The 18,704-nt window shown below is 48.8% G+C and overlaps 2 protein-coding genes across 2 annotated transcripts in view; one reads left to right on the top strand and one right to left on the bottom strand.

Moving 5' to 3' along the window:
- The window catches only part of GON4L (gon-4 like), a 45,859-nt gene extending 37,832 nt beyond the window's left edge, over positions 1–8,027 (bottom strand). The window contains exons 1-4 of the mRNA XM_081173953.1: positions 7,642–8,027; positions 4,046–4,559; positions 2,757–2,897; positions 524–711 (exon numbers count right to left, since the gene is read on the bottom strand). Of these exons, the coding sequence (XP_081030079.1) occupies positions 524–711; positions 2,757–2,897; positions 4,046–4,559; positions 7,642–7,770 (972 nt within the window). The 5' untranslated portion in view covers positions 7,771–8,027. The remainder of the gene's footprint in view (positions 1–523; positions 712–2,756; positions 2,898–4,045; positions 4,560–7,641) is intronic.
- Positions 8,028–12,003: 3,976 nt separating this feature from the next.
- The window catches only part of SYT11 (synaptotagmin 11), a 28,054-nt gene continuing 21,353 nt past the window's right edge, over positions 12,004–18,704 (top strand). The window contains exon 1 of the mRNA XM_081173707.1: positions 12,004–12,204. Coding sequence (XP_081029833.1) covers positions 12,171–12,204 — 34 coding nt within the window. The 5' untranslated portion in view covers positions 12,004–12,170. The remainder of the gene's footprint in view (positions 12,205–18,704) is intronic.

Raw genomic sequence — 18,704 nt, 5'->3', positions numbered from 1 at the left:
TAACTTCTAACTGATTATCCCAACTGTCTATACGATATACGATATCTTTATTGTCATTGTCCCATGCAGAACAATCAAATTGAAAAACTACTACAAAACTACTACAAAACTACATAAAACTACTACAAAACTACATAAAGCATTCAAAAACCCCTATGTGACTCCTCTAAACAGATTCTCTCACTCTCTCACATCAAACTATCCCAACCCACAAACCTATCCTCCCTCTCTCTTCTCTAACACCTGACTGACCCTTAACATCTCTAACTCTAACTCCTCCCCTTGGGTTCCCACTTGCCAATCACTTCACACTCATTTAACCCTTTCCTTATGACCCAGCAGGATGTCACTTAGCAGGGCAAACGCCACAGCGACCATAGGCGATTTCCGAGGGAGAAAGGGAAACCACCTTGTGGAAGGTCCTGCCTCATTTTCAAGGCTGTGATCAGCAAGATCAGCGGTGCCATCCCAAGGTGTTTGCTTGCATCCCCATCCACACCGGCGCCACCACCTTCACACTCACATGGAGGATGTTTCGCACGTTGACAGCTGTCAGGTTGTGCTGCTTCGCCCCGTCTTCCAAAGTCCGGTCGAGCGTGTCATCCAGCTTGAGGTCGCAAGCCAAGGGCCCTTCCTCCTCCTCCTGGCATTTCCCGTCCCGCTTCCGTTTAGTTGCTTTCCTCCGCTTTCTCTTCCCTCCTTCTCGCTCTTCTGGACAGGAAAAACAGGGGGAAGAGCAGGCAGAGTATCAAACCACAGCAGTCATTAAGCAGCTGTCTCTGAATCTAGGCTCAGCCAGGAAGTTCACCAGGCAACCTTAACAGTGTTGAAATTGTTTTGCTGGTGATTTGTTAATTGTTCTACATGACTTATGCTGTATTTGTGATGTTCTATTGTGTTCCATTATGTTATTGTTATTTATTTTTTGCAAGCCACTTTGGGATTCACGTGAAAGAAAGCGGGATAAAAATATAATAAATCAAATGAAGTCTACCCTGTCTTGCAAGGAGGTTGCAAGGATAAACTGGAGGAGGTCAGAAACTCAGCTCCTTTGGAATTAATAGATGTACCGTATTTTGCGCCCCATAGGACGCTCCGGCCCATAGGACGCACCTAGTTTTTTGGGGGGGAAATAAAGAAAAAAAAATGTTATTTCCCCCCCAGGTGCGGGGCTGGAAGAACCAGGTCGGGGAACAGTGGGAAGGCACGCTCTGCCTCCCCGCTGTCCCCCGAGCTTGTGGGGCTGGCGATGGGGAGAAGTGCGCTGATCCCGGGACGGCAGGCAGCTCTGCACCGCCATCCGGAGCGGGCGGGACTTAGCGCCCCGCTCCCGATGGCCGCGCAGAGCTGTGCTGAGCCGGGGACTGCAGGCAGCTCTGCGCAACCCTCGGAGCCGGTCTCCCGAGGGTTGCACAGAGCTTCCTGAAGCCTGGAGAGCGAGAGGGGTCGGTGCGCACCGACCCCTCTCGCTCTCCAGGCTTCAGCGAAAGCCTGCATTCGCCCCATAGGACGCACCCAGATTTCCCCTTCATTTTTGGAGGGGGAAAAGTGCGTCCTATAGGGCGAAAAATACGGTAAGTTAGTCGTGCCCATTAATTTCAATGGGTCTGAGTATGACTAGCACTGGATGCAACCTCTCGTGTCTATCAGATCACCCCCTGTCCATGTGTTTATTGAGACACACACAAGAATTATAAAAGGCTATACTGTAGTGAGGCAGGACCTCTCATTGCAGAAACCATGCTGATTCTTCCTCAACATGGCTTGTTCTTCCATGTGCTTAAAAATACTAGCTTTAATAATGGTTCCTGCAAATTTACCCAAGACAAAAATTAGAGGAGGGAATGTACAGTGGTACCTAAGTACTTAATTTGTTCCGGAGGTCCGTTCTTAACCTGAAACTGTTCTAAACCTGAAGCACCACTTTAGCTAATGGGGCCTGCCGCTGCGCCGCTGGAGCACGATTTCTGTCCTCATCCTGAAGCAAAGTTCTTAACCCGAGGTACTATTTCTGGGTTAGCAGAGTCTGTAACTCTGCGGCAGCAGGAGGCCCCATTAGCTAAAGTGGTGCTTCAGGTTAAGAACAGTTTCAGGTTAAGAATGGACCTCCGGAATAATTTAAGTACTTAGGTACCACTGTACATTCCCTCCTCTAATTTTTGTCCTGGGTAAAAACCTGAAGCATATGTAACCTGAAGCGTATGTAACCTGAAGCGTATGTAACCTGAGGTACCACTGCAGTTTGATAATCCGAGAGGAGCAAAGCTCCATGCTAACTATTCCACACAAAGGGGGGGTTGTTGCACGCTCCCTGTTGAGGCAATTTGTTGGCCACTGTGACAACAGGATGCTGGACCAGGTGGGCTTTTGGTGTGATCAAGCAGCCCAGTTCTGAGTCACTTCTGCAAATGATCACTATGAAAGAATGACTTAATAGCAGCACTTGCCTAGAAATGTATAAATCATCTGTTCAACAACAGATGCCTGAAGCTGCCTGCCAGGGCCTGGGAACGTCTGGCCCTCCATTTGATGCTCAGCTATGACTCCCATCATCCCTGACCACTGGCCATGCTGACTGGGGTTGATGGGGCCAGCAGTATATTGTGGGGGGTAGAGGTTCACCCATCCCTGCTATTCATCAGGGGTTACAGATCCCCCAGCCTTCAATATCTGCTTGCTGTGCCTGAAAAACAGGACAGAACTTCAAAGAAGATGCCTTTGTTCTGTTATTCACTTTATGGGCACGCAGTACTCACCCACTGGGATGAACAGCCCCATCTCCTCAGTTTCCTCCTTGACTTCCTGGAGCAATTCGGCTCCCTGTGCAGTCTTTGGGGCTTTCAGGGGAGGATACCCCACGTCCCATTCAGGCTCTGGCTTCAGAGAAATGGTAGCAGCTGGAAACAAGAGATCTACGATGCCATGAAAACCTACTGCTTGTGCATATGTGCATTCACATAAAAAACTCTAATTACCCGGCATCTTCAAACCGTATAAGGTCTGATCACATACTATATCAAGTATCCTGTTTGAAATGAATACCATCTGTTTATATCGCACCAGGAACATCCATTGTCATTGTCTCATCAACTGTGTTTTTATTCTGTTACAAAACAAAGTCACCAATTTCGCCGGAAACCTCTGAACGACTAGGGCTCTTCCTTTCCACTTCTACTTTTATAACATTTAATTTTGATTAGATGCTTTTCTTACCCACCGATCATCCATAACAGGGAAACCCCTGCTTCTCTAAGATTTTGCAGTCCTTATGCTAGCTGTAAACAACAGGTGAAATCGCATTGTATTTCTAACAGGGCAAGCTTAATTCAGCCTCAACGAACATTTGGGGGCATAAACTAATCACAGGCTTCTTCAAACTCGGCCCTCCAGATGTTTTGAGACCACAGTTCCCATTATCCCTGACCACTGATCCTGCTAGCTAGGGATCATGGGAGTTGTAGGCCGAAAACATCTGGAGGGCCAAGTTTGAGGAAGCCTGAACTAATGCCTAACTGAGCCACTGATGGTGTAGCAATTAAAGAGTTTCAAACCAGGGCCTGGGGGACAAGGGTTCAAATCCCCACTTGGCCATGAAGCTCACTGGGTGACCTCAGCCTAACCTAAAGGTAAAGGGACCCCTGACCATTAGGTCTAGTGGTGGCCGACTCTGGGGTTGCGGCGCTCATCTCACTTTATTGGCCAAGGGAGCCGGCGTACAGCTTCCGGGTCATGTGGCCAGCATGACTAAGCCGCTTCTGGTGAACCAGAGCAGGGCATGGAAACGCCGTTTACCTTCCCGCCGGAGCGGTACCCATTTATCTACTTGCACTTTGACGTGCTTTCGAACTGCTAGGTTGGCAGGAGCAGGGACCGAACAACGGGAGCTCACCCCGTCGCGGGGATTCGAACCGCCGACCTTCTGATCGTCAAGTCTTAGGCTCTGTGGCTTAACCCACAGCGCCACCCACGTCCCAGCAGCCTAACCTACCTCGCAGCATTATTCCCATCATGTTTTTCTCCCCTTCAGCACACACCACTAGCTTACCTTCTGACTTGGGCTTCTGCTCCTTATCCACAAGCAGCTCAAGTGACGGAGAGGTCTTTGCGTCCTGGAGCTCTCTGGCTCGCTCTGGGCAGAGATCCAGCTCTGCCTTAGCCAGGACCTTCCCACCCCTCAAAGAGGCCTCAGACAATTTCAGCCAGCCTTTCTGAATGGCGTCTCTAGATGGAAGCACAATGCTCTTCGCTGCTTCACCGCCAGCGTCTCCCAAGAAAGACAGAGGCACAGGCAAAGCAGGGGGAGATGAACAGGCAGGCGTGTTGGCAGGCAGGCTGTAGGGACCTCTCCCTTCAGCCAAAGCAGCATTGTCCTGCCCCTGCGGCACCAGGCCACAGAGCTGGTTGATCCCCCCTGAGGCAGGGGTCTCCATTGGAACAGGCTGCATATCCTCCTCCTCCTCCTCCAGCTCCTCAGAATCTGCCGTGATGGCTCTTCTCTTCTTGCATGGCAGCATCTTCGGCGAGAGAGACATCTGAGCTACAGCTCTCCTGTTGTCACTCTGCAAAGACAGAGGTGTGAACTCATTGGTTAGATTACTGCAATGCACAGTATGCAAGGCTGCCCTTGAAGACTGCTTGGAAATCTCTCTGGTTCAAAACATGGCAGCCTGATCACAAACTGGGATGCGTTCTTATTACACCTGAGGGGAAAGAGCTTCTGCCACCCTGCTTTTCTAGAGACACAGTTCCTATTCCCCGCATATACCAAGCATGGGGAACTTTTGGCCCTCCAATTCCCCATCTGGAAAGCCAAGTAATCCCAAAAATTAATGAAGCCCACTAATAACGCAATTTAAAACCAGCTAGACCACAAGGTACATAGGTTATCAACTAAAAGCACTTTAAAACAAATGGGTCTTCAAGGCTCATTTTAAATCCAGAACTGACAACTTACTTCCAGGTCGGGGTGGGCTGCTTCCTGAGCAACAGTCCCCCTGGCTTCCTGTGACTTTGGCCAGATAGGCTGGCTGTTAACCACAGCAACATCAGAGGCACCCACCAACTCTTGAGAATCCTGTTCTCACAGTGGCCAACGAGATAGAACGATGGAGCTCTCTCCCAGAGGAGGCAGTGATAGTGACCAAGCTGGATGGCTTTAAAAGAGGATTAGATGAATTCAAGGCTATCAGCAGCTAGTAGCCACAGCAGCTAAGTTCTACCTCCACTGTCAGAGGCAGTATGCCTCTGAATACCAGTTTATGGGAATTGCAGTTGGGCAGACTACTATTGTGCTTATGTCCAGCCTGCAGGTTTCCCACAGTCATCTAGTCAGCCTCTTTGAGAACAGGATGCTGAACGAGATAGGCAAGTGGCCTGATGCAACAGGCTCTTCTTATGTATTCAGAGTTTTTCACATGTTATCTCAGCAGGCTGTATCCAATGTTAGCCCAACTCCAAATGGACCTACTGAAATTAATGGACCTAAGTTAGACATGCCTATCAATTTCATTCAGGCGATTCTGAGGACTAAGGTTGCATACAACACAATACAGTCATACCTCGGGTTACAGACACTTCAGGTTGCACATTTTTGGGTTGTGCACCACACCAAACCCAGAAGTACCAGAACGGGTTACTTCCGGGTTTTGGCGCTCATGCATGCGCAGAAACACTAAACTGCACTTTGCGCAGAAGCACCAAATCGCGGCACTGTAGATTGCGAATGTGCCTCCTGCACGGATCATGTTCGCAACCCGAGCGTCCACTGTAACTTGTACAACAATCTACAGTAGCTTAATAATTTACCCTAGATGGGTAGGGAGTGTTTGAGCCTGAAATGGTTGCCAACCTAAACCTCTGCCACCTACCAGCGAGTTCATGGCAGGGTCAGCATAGGAAGTAACGCCCCCCCCCCCGAAGACCTGGCAGCTTCCAGGGGAAGGAACCCACTCCCCCCCCTTTCTGGCCACAGGAGTAGAGCTGCTGGAGTCAGGTTTTTACCCCTCCTGCCCCTGCAGCCAGAGGGGTCTGGCTTAATAGACTACACTAAAGTGAAAACATAACTTTTATATACACTGGGAAACAAAGAAATGTGTATGACTTATTGCAGTCAGGGTTAGAAACTGAGATACAAAAGCTAGGAGCTAAAAGGCACCTTAAACATAGGTTATGGGCACAATGACGAAAAGTGTAGGTGTGATTTTTTATAACAAGAATACAAAGCTGAAAATGAATGAACTGCAGCTAAAATATTATGTTCATTTTTCACATGGTCTAGTCCTTCCCCTGCCCACCCCCCTAACATTCTTAAGAGGGTCTCTTCTGCAGTCTTCAGAGACTAGCTGCAAGTGGGGAGGCGGAAAAAGGTCCTCCTTTCCTTCCACTCTGCAGTTTTAATCTGAAACCTTAGGCACAGCTCAGAAATTCCTTGTGCTAATGAGATTCCCTGTCACAAAATGCGCCACGGGTGTTTCCAACACTCAGTGGCGTAGCGTGAGCTGTCAGCACCCGGGGCAAGGCAAGTAATTTACGCCCCCTCACCCGTGGATTTGCGCCCCCTAACCCTAACCCCCAGATGTTGCGCCCGGTGCGGCCGGGCCCCCCCGGCCCCCCCCCACACTACGCCACTGCCAACACTAACTGCAGTGGCCCGCAACCGAACCCGCCATAACTCCAAGGTGTGCCTTCTATATCATTCTGTATCTCCTACTGAAACACATCCTATGAAAGTGCATTTTAAAAATCCACCTTATGCTCTCCAGCTGAGCTAACTCTGCATCAAGCAGTTATTTCAAAGACACTATTAGTAAGCTGCCTTATGCCTTGGTCCAGGAGCTCACCAGCACTGTCTACCCTGACTGGCAGCAGAAGCTCTCCCGTGAATTTCCTGCGAGATGCCACTGGGGATGGAACCAGGGACCTTCTGCGCACAGACACCCTTCCCTTTCCGGACACATTCCTTGGAGACCCAAAGCGCCTGAAAACTTTGTTTCTGAGGCACCCGAGCGAGGCTGCTGCTTGCTTCATGCTAGCTCCCAGCCAGGGCTGGATTTAGGCTTGATGAGGCCCTAAGTTACTGAAGGTAATGGGGCCCTTTATATGTCCAGCTGTCAACAACAAATTGTCGCTGTTTTTTGTGTTGAATATATGCTATATGATAATCTATGGACCTAATAGGTATCTAAAGCCATTTGCTACTGTTGCTGTATGTAGGTTTTATTTTATGTATTTTATCTTATATCTTGGAAATGTACATCGTTGTTTTTTCCCCTTCAAACATTTTTGGGGCTCCCAAGAGAGTGGAGCCCTAAGTTACAGCTTGTTTAGCTTATATGGGAGTCCCAGCCTCAGCACCAGCCCCCTTTCCCCCGCCGGCCCCCCACCTCCCTTTCTCCAGCCCCCTTCCCTCCTGCAGGAGAAGCGGCCGCGCCTCAGCCTCCCTGTGTGGGGACGAGCAGAGCTCCGCAGGGGAGGCGGAGAGGCGCCCCAGGGAAGCCCAGCCTGGACTCCGGAGGGGAAGGTGGGCGGGGAGGGGCAGCGGCTTCTGCCTCCACCGCCCACTGGGCCTCTCCTGCCCCCTCAGCACCGGCCCCCCACCTGCCCCTCCCCTCCCCTCCCCTCCAGCCCAGCGCGCAGACTGACCGCGCTCTCCCTCCGCCGCGTCCTCCGCCCCGCAGGGCAGCCGCCGCTTTGCCATTTTCCAATCCAGATCCCCGCTTCCTCAAAACGGAAAAGGAAGTTGCGCAACCGGAAAGGACCATCCCAGCGCATGCCCAGACTCAGACGAGTCCTGCGCCGCCATGTTTCTTCCTGGCCCTTCCCTGAGAGGAAACTGGTTTGAGGTTCAGAAAGTAGAGCCGGGGTTGTTTGAAATGGCGAAAGGGGCTGCGAGGGGAGGAGCGGCGCTGATGTGTGGGAGTAGGGGGAGAAATATGAATGAAATAAACAGAAGAGAGGGGGGGGAGGCTAACGCCGCCATCTTTGTTGAGGCCACGGCGCCCGAGGAACCGCCATGTTTGCTCGTCTCGAGCGCGAAGTTGCCGGCACGTGACTTTCAGGGGGCGGGAGAACGCATAATCAGCGTAAAGGAGAACCTGGCGGTCTTGCCGGCCCCGTGATGTCACACTCGACTGATTTAATGTTGCGTGACGTCACAATGGTGTCATTGTTTTTACTGTTAATATTTTTAACCATTATTTATTTTCCAGAATCCAGTAAACAGAAGGTGACATTTAGCCTTGGGGAAATCTGTTGGTTTCCTGTTTAAGACATTTCTATACTGCTCTTCAGTAAAGATAAAAATAAAAAAATCCAGGCTTGTTTTCAGCAACAAAAATAATTCATAGCTGAAGGTAGAGTAAGACAGCATTAAAAAAACACAACAACCAACAGAACAGAAATTTAAAAAGAGAATTTTTAAAAGTTTTTATGATTTTATTTCAGATACTATTTTAAAAGAAGCTCAACCCAGCTCATTTTAATGACGCACATTAAAACTATAATTAAAGAGCAGCAGCTGTTGCAACATTACCTCATTCCCCAGGCCAAGTGCACCTATCTGTTCTCCTCACCTGTCCTGTTTCATACCCTCCTTGAGTGCTTTTGCCTGGTTGGAATGTGTCCTCAAACTCTGATCAGGTCTCTTCCTTCCCTGTATAGAAGAGAGGGTTGTGGGTAGAAACTAGTGTACTGTACAAAAGGGAAAATTTGCATTAACAGCTCCAGCCACTTTCGTCTCTGGAACCACCCACCACTGGCATGTGGCAGCAGGAAGCTTGTATATTTTCCCTTTGTATAATAGGTTAGCTTGTGCAATCATTCATGTTTCTCTATCCTCCATAGAGACATGCATGAGGCATTTTTAGAGATCAGACTAGGGTTGCCATATTTCAAAGAGTGAAAATCCAGACATAAAAGTTGTTGAGCTTTTTTATGGGCCAAAGTTGCTAAAAAGAAATGAAGCTATTTTTTGAGCTATTTCGAAGGTCAATCGCCCAAAACGACACTGCCGACATGGGTTGCCATGCATCCGGATTTTCCCAGACATTTTGCAATTTCCACCTGGACACTGCTGCCAACTGCAGTATTCTAGCTGTGTCCAGACATATGGCAACCCTAAAGGGCACATTCCACCCAGGCAAAAACATTTGGGCATGCAAAGCAGGGCTGCTGAAGCAGGTGGCTGGGGTGGCCTGGCGAAAGTCCTGAGGGCCATATTTACCACTTCCTGGAATTTGACCCCCCCCCCCTTGATTTACTACAACTAGAAAATGTGTATTTTGCATGCTCTCCCCTCACAAGCGGTCAGAAATTCAGAGCAGCTTCCAAACTGCAGCTGAACACTATGATCTGCAATGACAATAAGGCCCAATAAACGAGCCTAAGGCAAAAGGATGACTCAGGATACACTTTAATTATTATGCATTCCCCAAAAGAACATAGACAACTGTAGCATATTGAATTTTGGAGCCGGTGGGGAGAACAGAGAATTTTGCCGTGTTTCAAGCACCGCTGTAATGCAAGGCAAACTGCACTTAATACAGTATTACAATTATGATTAATTGCATCTATATCCCACACTTATACTGAGTCAGACCATTTTAGACTATATAACTCAGTACTTTGTAAAATGATAATCGCCTCTCAAGAGTCTCCAATGGCAATCTTTCCCAACACTGCCTGCAGATGCCAGGGATTCTATAGTTCCCAGGATTCTTTGAAGGAACTATTGTGCTTTAGGTGGATGATGTATATATCAAACCACAGCCTGAACAAGATCTAGCACAATGAAGGGATGACATTGTTTGTAAAAGCTAATCTAGTTTCCATACGCAGGTTAAAGAGTTGCTTAAAACCAACACTGCTGTCAGTGAAATAATTTTTCATAAAATTACTTGTGCAGTGGTTATGTTTAGGGGCCGTTGACAGAAGCAATGTGGTCGGGGCATAAAACACAATATTTTATAAATTATTACAGTAATTATTATAGGAAAGGAGGCTAACTTGTTTTGGCCTGATGGCTTCATTTGCTGTCGGCCAGTCCTCTGAGGGTCATATTCCAGTGGTGGGTGCATCCAAAGTGGAACTGGAGAACCACACACAACATTCTTTATTATTATATAATTTGTATATAGTATCAATGTGAAATAATGTATTTCTAGATGATCAAGGAAAACTTGTTCCAAGGCTCAGTGAGGGCAGCTGGCCAGGCAGAGTGGCAGCAGTGCAGCTTCTAGGAACATAGGAAGCTGCCTTCATATTGTTGTTGTTTAGTCGTTTAGTCGTGTCCGACTCTTCGTGACCCCCTGGACCAGAGCACGCCAGGCACTCCTGTCTTCCACTGCCTCCTGCAGTTTGGTAAAACTCATGCTGGTAGCTTCGAGAACACTGTCCAACCATCTCGTCCTCTGTTGTCCCCTTCTCCTTGTGCCCTCCATCTTTCCCAACATCAGGGTCTTTTCCAGGGAGTCTTCTCTTCTCATGAGGTGGCCAAAGTCTTGGAGCCTCAGCTTCACGATCTGTCCTTCCAGTGAGCACTCAGGGCTGATTTCCTTCAGAATGGATAGGTTTGATCTTCTTGCAGTCCATGGGATTCTCAAGAGTCTCCTCCGACACCATAATTCAAAAGCATCCATTCTTCGGCAATCAGCCTTCTTTATGGTCCAGCTCTCACTTCCATACATCACTACTGGGAAAACCATAGCTTTAACTATACGGACCTTTGTCGGCAAGGTGATGTCTCTGCCTTTATGTTACGGTACACAAGACAATTGTTCCATCTAGCTTTAGTCTATAGGGTTTTAGGCGGGAGTGTTTACCAGCCAAAAGTGGAGTTGCCGAGGGTTGAACGTGGGGCCTTCTGCATTCAAAGCAGGTGCTCTACCCACTGAGGTATAGTCCTTCTCCATACCCTCAGCCAGGTAAATATTTCCAGCTGTTGGTGGATGAGGAGGAAATCAAGGGCAGGGCAGATGAGAAGTCCCCCCCCCCCAGCTTAAAATCTAAAATACAGACACTGAGGAAACAGAAGAGCTAGTGAGGGAGAGAAGACTGAGCAAGTGCTATTATACATATAGTTTGGTTATATCTGGAAATTAAAATTAAGGCTGAAGTCCTATGCACTCATACTTCTGAGTAAACATGCCTGCTAGTTTCAATTCTGTGCACACAAATGCTGGGTTTCTAACCCCATTTACCTGGGAATAAGCCTCATTGAACTCAGCGGGAGTTACTTCTGAGTAGACACAGTTTGGGGTAAAATTTGTTTGTTTAGGTTACATACCACCCTTCATCATCAGATTTCAAGGTGGTTCAGATTCCTTCTACACAGTGGGATTTACTGCTGAATAAGCATGCGTAGGATTGTGCAGCAAGTGAGGCTGCCAATCCTATGCGCACTTACCTGAGAGCAAAACCCATTCAACTCAATGGGGCTTACTCTGAATAAATATGCCTAAGATTGCCTTATATCAGCAAAGGGCCTTGCGGAACAGGTAGATTTGAGGAGCAATGAGAAGGAATTTATGGATACAACTCGGGCAGTAAATAGGAATTTAAAATCAGTTTAATATATTCTGTTAGCAACTAAAAGGAATCCCAGGATGAGGAACCGCCTGTACAACGTCATCAATCCACAACATGAATGCACAATACAGAAACGTATGTCTAAATCCTGAAAATACATCATAATCGTTACTATTTTAGACCAACGTTTTGCAAAGGGCTCTCTCCACATTTATGCTGTAAATAACCATCGGTTGCATCTCCCCCGCTACACGCCGCTCAGAAACCTCGGGCGGAGGTCGGGGGGCGAAGCGGGGCTGCCGGCGGGATACAAACAAGCCCCGCAAGCGACCCGCCCTCCCCGCTAGACAGCAGCCGAGCCGCTCTGCCGAGTCACCGCCGGGCGGGTTCGGCCAGGCGGCGGGGGGCGTGGCTTCCTCTGGCTCGCTCGCTTCGGCCGCCGCTCGGAGGAAGAGGAGGCGTGGCCTCGCCCGGGGATCGTTCGAAGTGGGCGGAGCTAGCGCTGCATCAGGACCAGTCGCCAGCTTCTGCATCCCTCGGAGTCGGGAGCATCCTCAGGGCCGCGACAGAAGCGCCGCCGCTGCATCCGCTGAAGGGGCCTCCCTGCGCGCACCGGGCCGTCGCCGCCGCTCCAGTCGCGCGCCGCCATGGCAGAGATCGCCAGCGTCCGCCCCAGCTTCGGTGAGTGGGTCCCGTGGGAGACTGCTGCGCAATTCCCTCTCCCGCCCCCGCCCCGTTTCTCTTTGCTTTGGCCGTCCCCTCCTCCACCCGCTCCCCAGCGCAAAACACCGGGCCTTCCTGGGCATCCTGATCTCTCCGCCACCACCACCCTCGCCGGATCCCGCTCAGGCCGTGCCCGCCAGCATAATTCTGCCTTGGCAAGCGTCCCATCCCTACCCCGGCCTCCCCTTCTATCCTTGCTTGTGGCAACTGGCACATCTACAAACACCAGCGCGCTCAGCAGCCAGAGAGGGCCTTGTTTGCGCCGCCGAAGAGGCACCATCACCACCACCACCGTCACACGACCGCCTGGCCTCCATCTCTGGAGTGGTGGGGTTTTTTTGGGAGGGGGGGTGACAGCTTCTCCACATCCTTACTGGCACGCACACCGTTCAGTCGTGCAAATAACGCGCGGCATTAGCAGGGCGCACGCTCACGAACCGACCGCCAACGCTGATCCACAGGGGGAAATCTCTCTCTCCTCCTCCCCCACTAGCCCGCTGCAACATTAGGATATTCGGACTGTGTGTGGCTGAGAAAGAATGCGTTCAAAGAAGCCCACACGCAGTTTGGGAAAGACCCCCCCCCCAATGTGGAGAAGGAAATCGTCTTTTACTGCGCGATCCGATCCATGGAAGTCCCGCTGAGTTCATTGCTCCTAAGCGAGGAGGGCTATAGGATTGCAGCCTCGAAGGCCAGATTGCCAGCTTGCATCCCACGCCTCTTTGGTTCCCTTGTTCCCATTAATTTCATTTAAATAATAATAATCCTCCAGTCTACACTTCTCTGTCTGGGTTTTGACAGCATTGGCCAGCACACGCGTGGCCAGCAATCCCCAGCATCGCTCAGTATTCCACTTCCCTTCCAAACACACACACACAAACAGTATCCCCATCAGCATTTGGGCAGTGTGGAAATCTTCACATCAGCCACCCTGTGAGGAGGTGGGAGCACATGACAGCTCCCAAATCCGGGGCCAGGTCTCCTCCGGGCTTTCCAATCCCCAATGCCATCACCATTCGTCTTCGCGCGCTCTTCCCCGTCTCTCCCTTCCCGTCTCTCCCATCTCCCCGCCCCCACTCTTTCCTTGCACGGGCGTGCCTGGCCTTGGGAGCGGACTGGGTCAGTGCCAGGGGCAGATCCGAGCCCTTTGAAGAGATGCTTAGAGGGACACATGTGTGAGGCGGCAAGGCGTTGCCCTCTGGCCTGATCTCCTCCTGTGCGGGGCTGGAGGTGGGTGGAAGGGAAGGAGGGAGCAGGTGCACATTGTGGTGGCTAGGAGGAGGGCAGGATGACGTGATGTCTATTCCGGGCCAGGCAGCGCCCCAGCCCCCAGATAGCTTGGAGGGGAGGGTGGGCAAGAAAACAGCCTTTGTTCAATGCACCCCCTTTTTTGCAGAGGTTGCGGAGCAAGCAAAGTATGGAGTTTCCTCACCCTCACCCCCCAAATTCACGCAAGTCGTTGCTTGCAAACCACACAGACCCTAGCCTGATGGCCTGTAACCTGGCCCAGCCACCCCATATAATTGCACCCCATCCATTGAGGGTTTGCTCAGAGACACCAAATCACTTCCTAACCCTAGCAGCTGCCCCCACCTCCATTGTTGAGACTCCCTGGGGTGTTCCCTCTGGGAGAAGTTTGAGGCCTCTCATCTATGCCAGGGCTCATGATGCCTTCTCATTCATCCAACAGTGGCTTTTTAAACTGCCTCTCGGCATCTGTCCGCTCCAATCCATACAGTAAGGAGCCACAGGGACTATCAGCGTGGCCTCTAGGCAGCTCCTCTCTGCCAGGTTGCAGCAAAGTTTCTGGCAGGAGCATGAATATAAAAGCAAGAAGGGGGAGCGAAATAAAGCTATTCATTTCCCCCCACCCCGAAATATACTGAAATGTAAATAGAATAGGATCCTCAGACGTGTTTGCGGACCTTTGATGTGTATTAAAAATGTACCTGTGTGCCATTCAGTGAAAAGTCTCAGCTTATTTCGTGTTCTAATTCGAGTGCTGAACACATCTGCTGTCACACAATGGCAATTCTGAGAGAGAGGATCAAGGTTGCCTGCGTTTGTTAGGCCAGTGTGGAATGCTTTATGTTAATTAAAGCCCTCTTGGTTTATTTATGTTTTTATCACCAAAAGTGCGGCCTTTTATTGTCCTCTGGGGTGGAAGGCTGTGTTGTGCTACGGCCCCAAAGCTAACTAAGGATGCAGAAGTGATAGCATCCTCTCTCCCCGGTTAAGTCACGTGAACGACAACGACAACAACAAAAATCACAGGGTCTTAAATTCTGGATTTAGTTCTTCCAGAATAAATATAAGCACCTGGCTCTGGTTACTTGCAGTTACTAATGTAGAACATGGTCTCCACCTCATGTACAAGTGAGCATTGAAATAGCAGAGAGGCAACCCCAGTTGTTAATGATGGAATGGCTGAAATGGATTGAAAGAAGCAAGCTGGATTAGACAGATGTTATTATGTGTCCCCAATTAGAGTGTGCATACGTCACTGAGGATATTGTTTGAGGAGTTTAAAAACGCATATGGGGGATTATTGTTATTATGGGAGTTGTAAAATGCGGGTGGCTTTGGGGGTTGGCAGTTTAAGTATCCAGCCTCCTTTTTTTTTTGGCAGATGTTTACAGTGCAGGTATATTCAAGATTTCTGTTTTACACCCCTATCATTTTAATTCATTGCTGCAGGAGTGACAGGCGCCCTGCAATATTGTCTCACAGGAACATAGGAAGCTAACTTGTACAGAGTCATACCATATGTCCATCAGTCTCAGTACTGTCAACACTGACTGGCAGCAGCTCTCCAGGGTTTCAGACATGGGGACAATTCTCAGGCCGACCTGGAGATGCTGAGGATAATGCCTAGGACCTTCTGCTTGCATGCAGGTGCTCTACCCCTGACCTATGGTCCTTTCCCTGTTCATACAGCTTGCAAACACATACACAATCAGGCACATGCACATACATGCACACACCTCCTAAGGAAATATAGGCTTCACTCATATTTCTTATTAGCTGGGAGTAAGTCCCACTGAACTCAGCAGGAGGTTCTTCTGAGTAGGCATGTGCAAGATTGCACATAGCCACTGAATCACAGAAAACCAGTATTGCTTCTGACAGCCTTCTCCACCCTGGGGCCCTTCAGATATTGTTGGACTTCAATTCCCATCAGCTCCAGCCAGCATAGCCCAGTGGTCAGGGATGATGGAAGCTGGAGTCCAGCAACATCTGGAGGGTCCCAGGGGAAGACTGGTGTCTGTTATGGTGGAATTACAACACTAGTCAACTGCATACTTCCAACATTTTTCTGCTAAAAATAGAGATGTCCTATTATTATTATTATACCCTGCCCATCTGACTGGGTTTCCCCAGCCACTCTGGGCGGCATATATTAAAACATAATAAACCATTAGACATTTAAAATTTTCCCTATACAAGGCTGCCTTCAGATGTCTTCTAAAGGTTGTAGAGTTACTTATCTCCTTGGCTCGGGGGTAACATGAGTCCACACCCTCCAACATTTTCCCAATGAAAACAGGGACATCCTAAGGAAAAGCAAAACATTCCAGGATCATATCAGAAACCAGGACAGCTTCTGTAAATCCAGGACTGTTCCTGGAAAATAGAGACACCTGGAGGGTCTGCAGTTGTAGCTGCTCCTTGTTCCACAGGCTAATATGTTTACCTTACAGCCAGGAGGCCTTTGAAAAACCCCAAAATTTACAAAGGGCCATGTGCATGGTTTGATTACGTATACAGAAGGTGCAAACAAATGCTGCTGCCCAATCCTACTCAGCCGCCAAAATCTATCCCCAATAGCAGTTCTGAAAATATGCTCAGGCTTTGGCCAGTTTTCAAAAGAAGGGAACTGCATAGGTCAGTGGTGGAGCACCTGTTTTGAAGGTTCCAGACTCATTCCTCAACATTTCCAGTTAAGGCTGGGAATTGTCTGCTAATGAAAATTCTGAAGAGCTGTTGCCAGTTAGCGCTAGACAGCTCAGAGCCACGATGGACCAATAGTCTGACAATATAGGTAGAATGCAATCCAACAGGCCTTATATATCAGGGAGAGCCCATAATTTCTGGTAACTGTCTTTAAATAATGATGCTGATGATGCTGTCCTTATTTTGCATTTTGGGGAAAATATTGGGTTTCTAGAAGATTTATCTCTAGAATGTCCAGGATGGTGAGGCACAGATGTGTTTTAATTCTAATGTTCATGCACGGAGACAAAATGTCAGCAGCTGTAGCTGCCCACCCAGATAGTGAAGGCTGCTGAATGTGTTGCAATTGCAGCTGTTCTGTGCAAAGTACAACCAAATCCATTGTGAAGCTAAGTATTCCGTTTAAGCTTTCTTAAGTGTGCCGGGTTGGGTTGGGGTTTTGTGTGTGTGTGTGGAAACAAAATGCAAATTGTTATGATAAAAGCAGTGAAGAGACTTGAAGAAGATGCAGTTTGGAAGTGTATATGCGGGGGGGGGGGAGTGGTGTCAGGGAGCGAGAGATACGCTGAGAATAGGGGGGTGATAACAGAATCACTTAGAATCATAGAATGCACACAAGATCGTTCATGTTTCCATCTGCGACGTGTTGCCGTAAGGGCTGCATGGTTTTGTGCAAGTGAATGTGATATTAGGGAGTTTCTGGGTTTTTGTGAGCACCGTTCTTGAATGCAGATTTGTGTGAGTGAGTGTGCTTGTTTGTTTGTCTGCTTGCTTGCTTAATGTAATTATATCCCGCCTTTCTCCCAAGCTGGGATTCAAGAAAGCTTACAAAATCTTGAAAATGTCATTATAAAATACAAAGCAATGAAAATTAATTAAAAACAATACATTAAAATGCAATATAAAACATGTTTAGAGCCAATGTTAAAACGCTGATTGCCCAATGCTCATCATCATCTGCACTCTGGTTGTCAGAACAGGAAGGTCTTAGCTTGCCAGCAGAAAGATAACAAGGAGGGAGCCAGTCTATCCTTTCTTGGGAGGGAATTCTACAATATGGGTGCAGACACAGAAAAGGCTCTGTCTTGTGTCATCACCAACTGTGATGTTGATGGGAACTGAGAGGTGCTCACCAGAGAACCTTAGCACCCAGGCAGGTTCATAAAGAGAGATACCATCCTTCGGGTAACCTGGGCCCAAGCCATATATATATATATATATATATATATATATATATATATATATACACATATGCACTTGCATACACATTATTTATCATCATTCCCTCTATTGCCAATATCCAGGCTGTGAGTGCCTATTCTTTATGTAGCCAAAATGGCACTACCCATGCAAAAGAGAGCAGTATCTACATCTCAAGGTCTGCAAAAGTTCAGTCTTGAGGGTTATGAACTATTGAGGAACCTGAAAAAAATTCTGTTATGCATGCTTTGCTCTGACGTTATAAATACGGTTGCCTGCATCCATCTGTCTTGAGATATAATGGAGTGTGCCTCCGGGGGTGAAGTCGAATTTCTGCATGAGCAGTACCAAAGTGACCTCCCCGGGGTGAAAACCTGGGCAGTGTGGATGGAGGTCCTGGGCTGCCCAGACAACAAAACCCCCCTCTCTGCCTTGCTGATGTGGTCCAAAGGAAAGCAGAGCAAGACGTTTGGCACCAGCTTGGGTGCAGGAGTTGCCAGAAGGAGGCGAACAAGGCGCCATCCAACCGTCTTAGGGACTTCAGTCCCAATTTGTGTAGCCTTTTCTCTGCCCGAAGATATCCCCAAAGAAAGCGGAGGTTTAGGAACAGAGGTTTCCTTCTCCTAGATCATGGGTAGGCAAACTAAGGCCTGGGGGCCAGATCCAGCCCAATTGCCTTCTAAATCCGGCCCGCAGATGGTCCGGGAATTAGCATGTTTTTACATGAATAGAATGTGTCCTTTTATTTAAAATGCGTCTCTGGCTTATTTATGGGGCCTGCCTGGTGTTTTTACATGAGTAGAATGTATGCTTTTATTTAAAATGCATCTCTGGGTTATTTTGTGGGGCATAGGAATTTGTTCTTTTTTTTTCTCCTTCCAAAATATAGTCTGGCCCCCACAAGGTCTGAGGGACAGTGGATTGGCCCCCTGCTGAAAAAGTTTGCTGACCCCAGTCCTAGGTGGGCTACCTTCCCAGGTGGACGAGCCCCATTTGCCCCTCACTTTCCTCTATAGCACCTGCAGAAACTGCCTTCCTGACCATTGGACCCATGCTTGGTCTTGTCCTCTCAATCCACAAGAGACTGTCTTCACATGCAGGGAAAGCCCCTAACTCACTGAGGGCTTGTGACCCATCGGCTACCTTCACCTGGTTTAGCTGGCCGGTTGAAGCCCTTTCCAGGGTGTGGCTGCTGTCACATGCTGATAGCTTCTGAGAGCCAGTGTGGTGTAGTGGTTAAGAGCGGTAGACTCGTAATCTGGGGAACCGGGTTCGCGTCCCCGCTCCTCCACATGCAGCTGCTG

This window comes from Podarcis bocagei (assembly GCF_964188305.1).
Source record: "Podarcis bocagei genome assembly, chromosome: 16".
NCBI lineage: Eukaryota > Metazoa > Chordata > Lepidosauria > Squamata > Lacertidae > Podarcis > Podarcis bocagei.
This window is presented reverse-complemented; position numbering and strand designations above follow the sequence as displayed.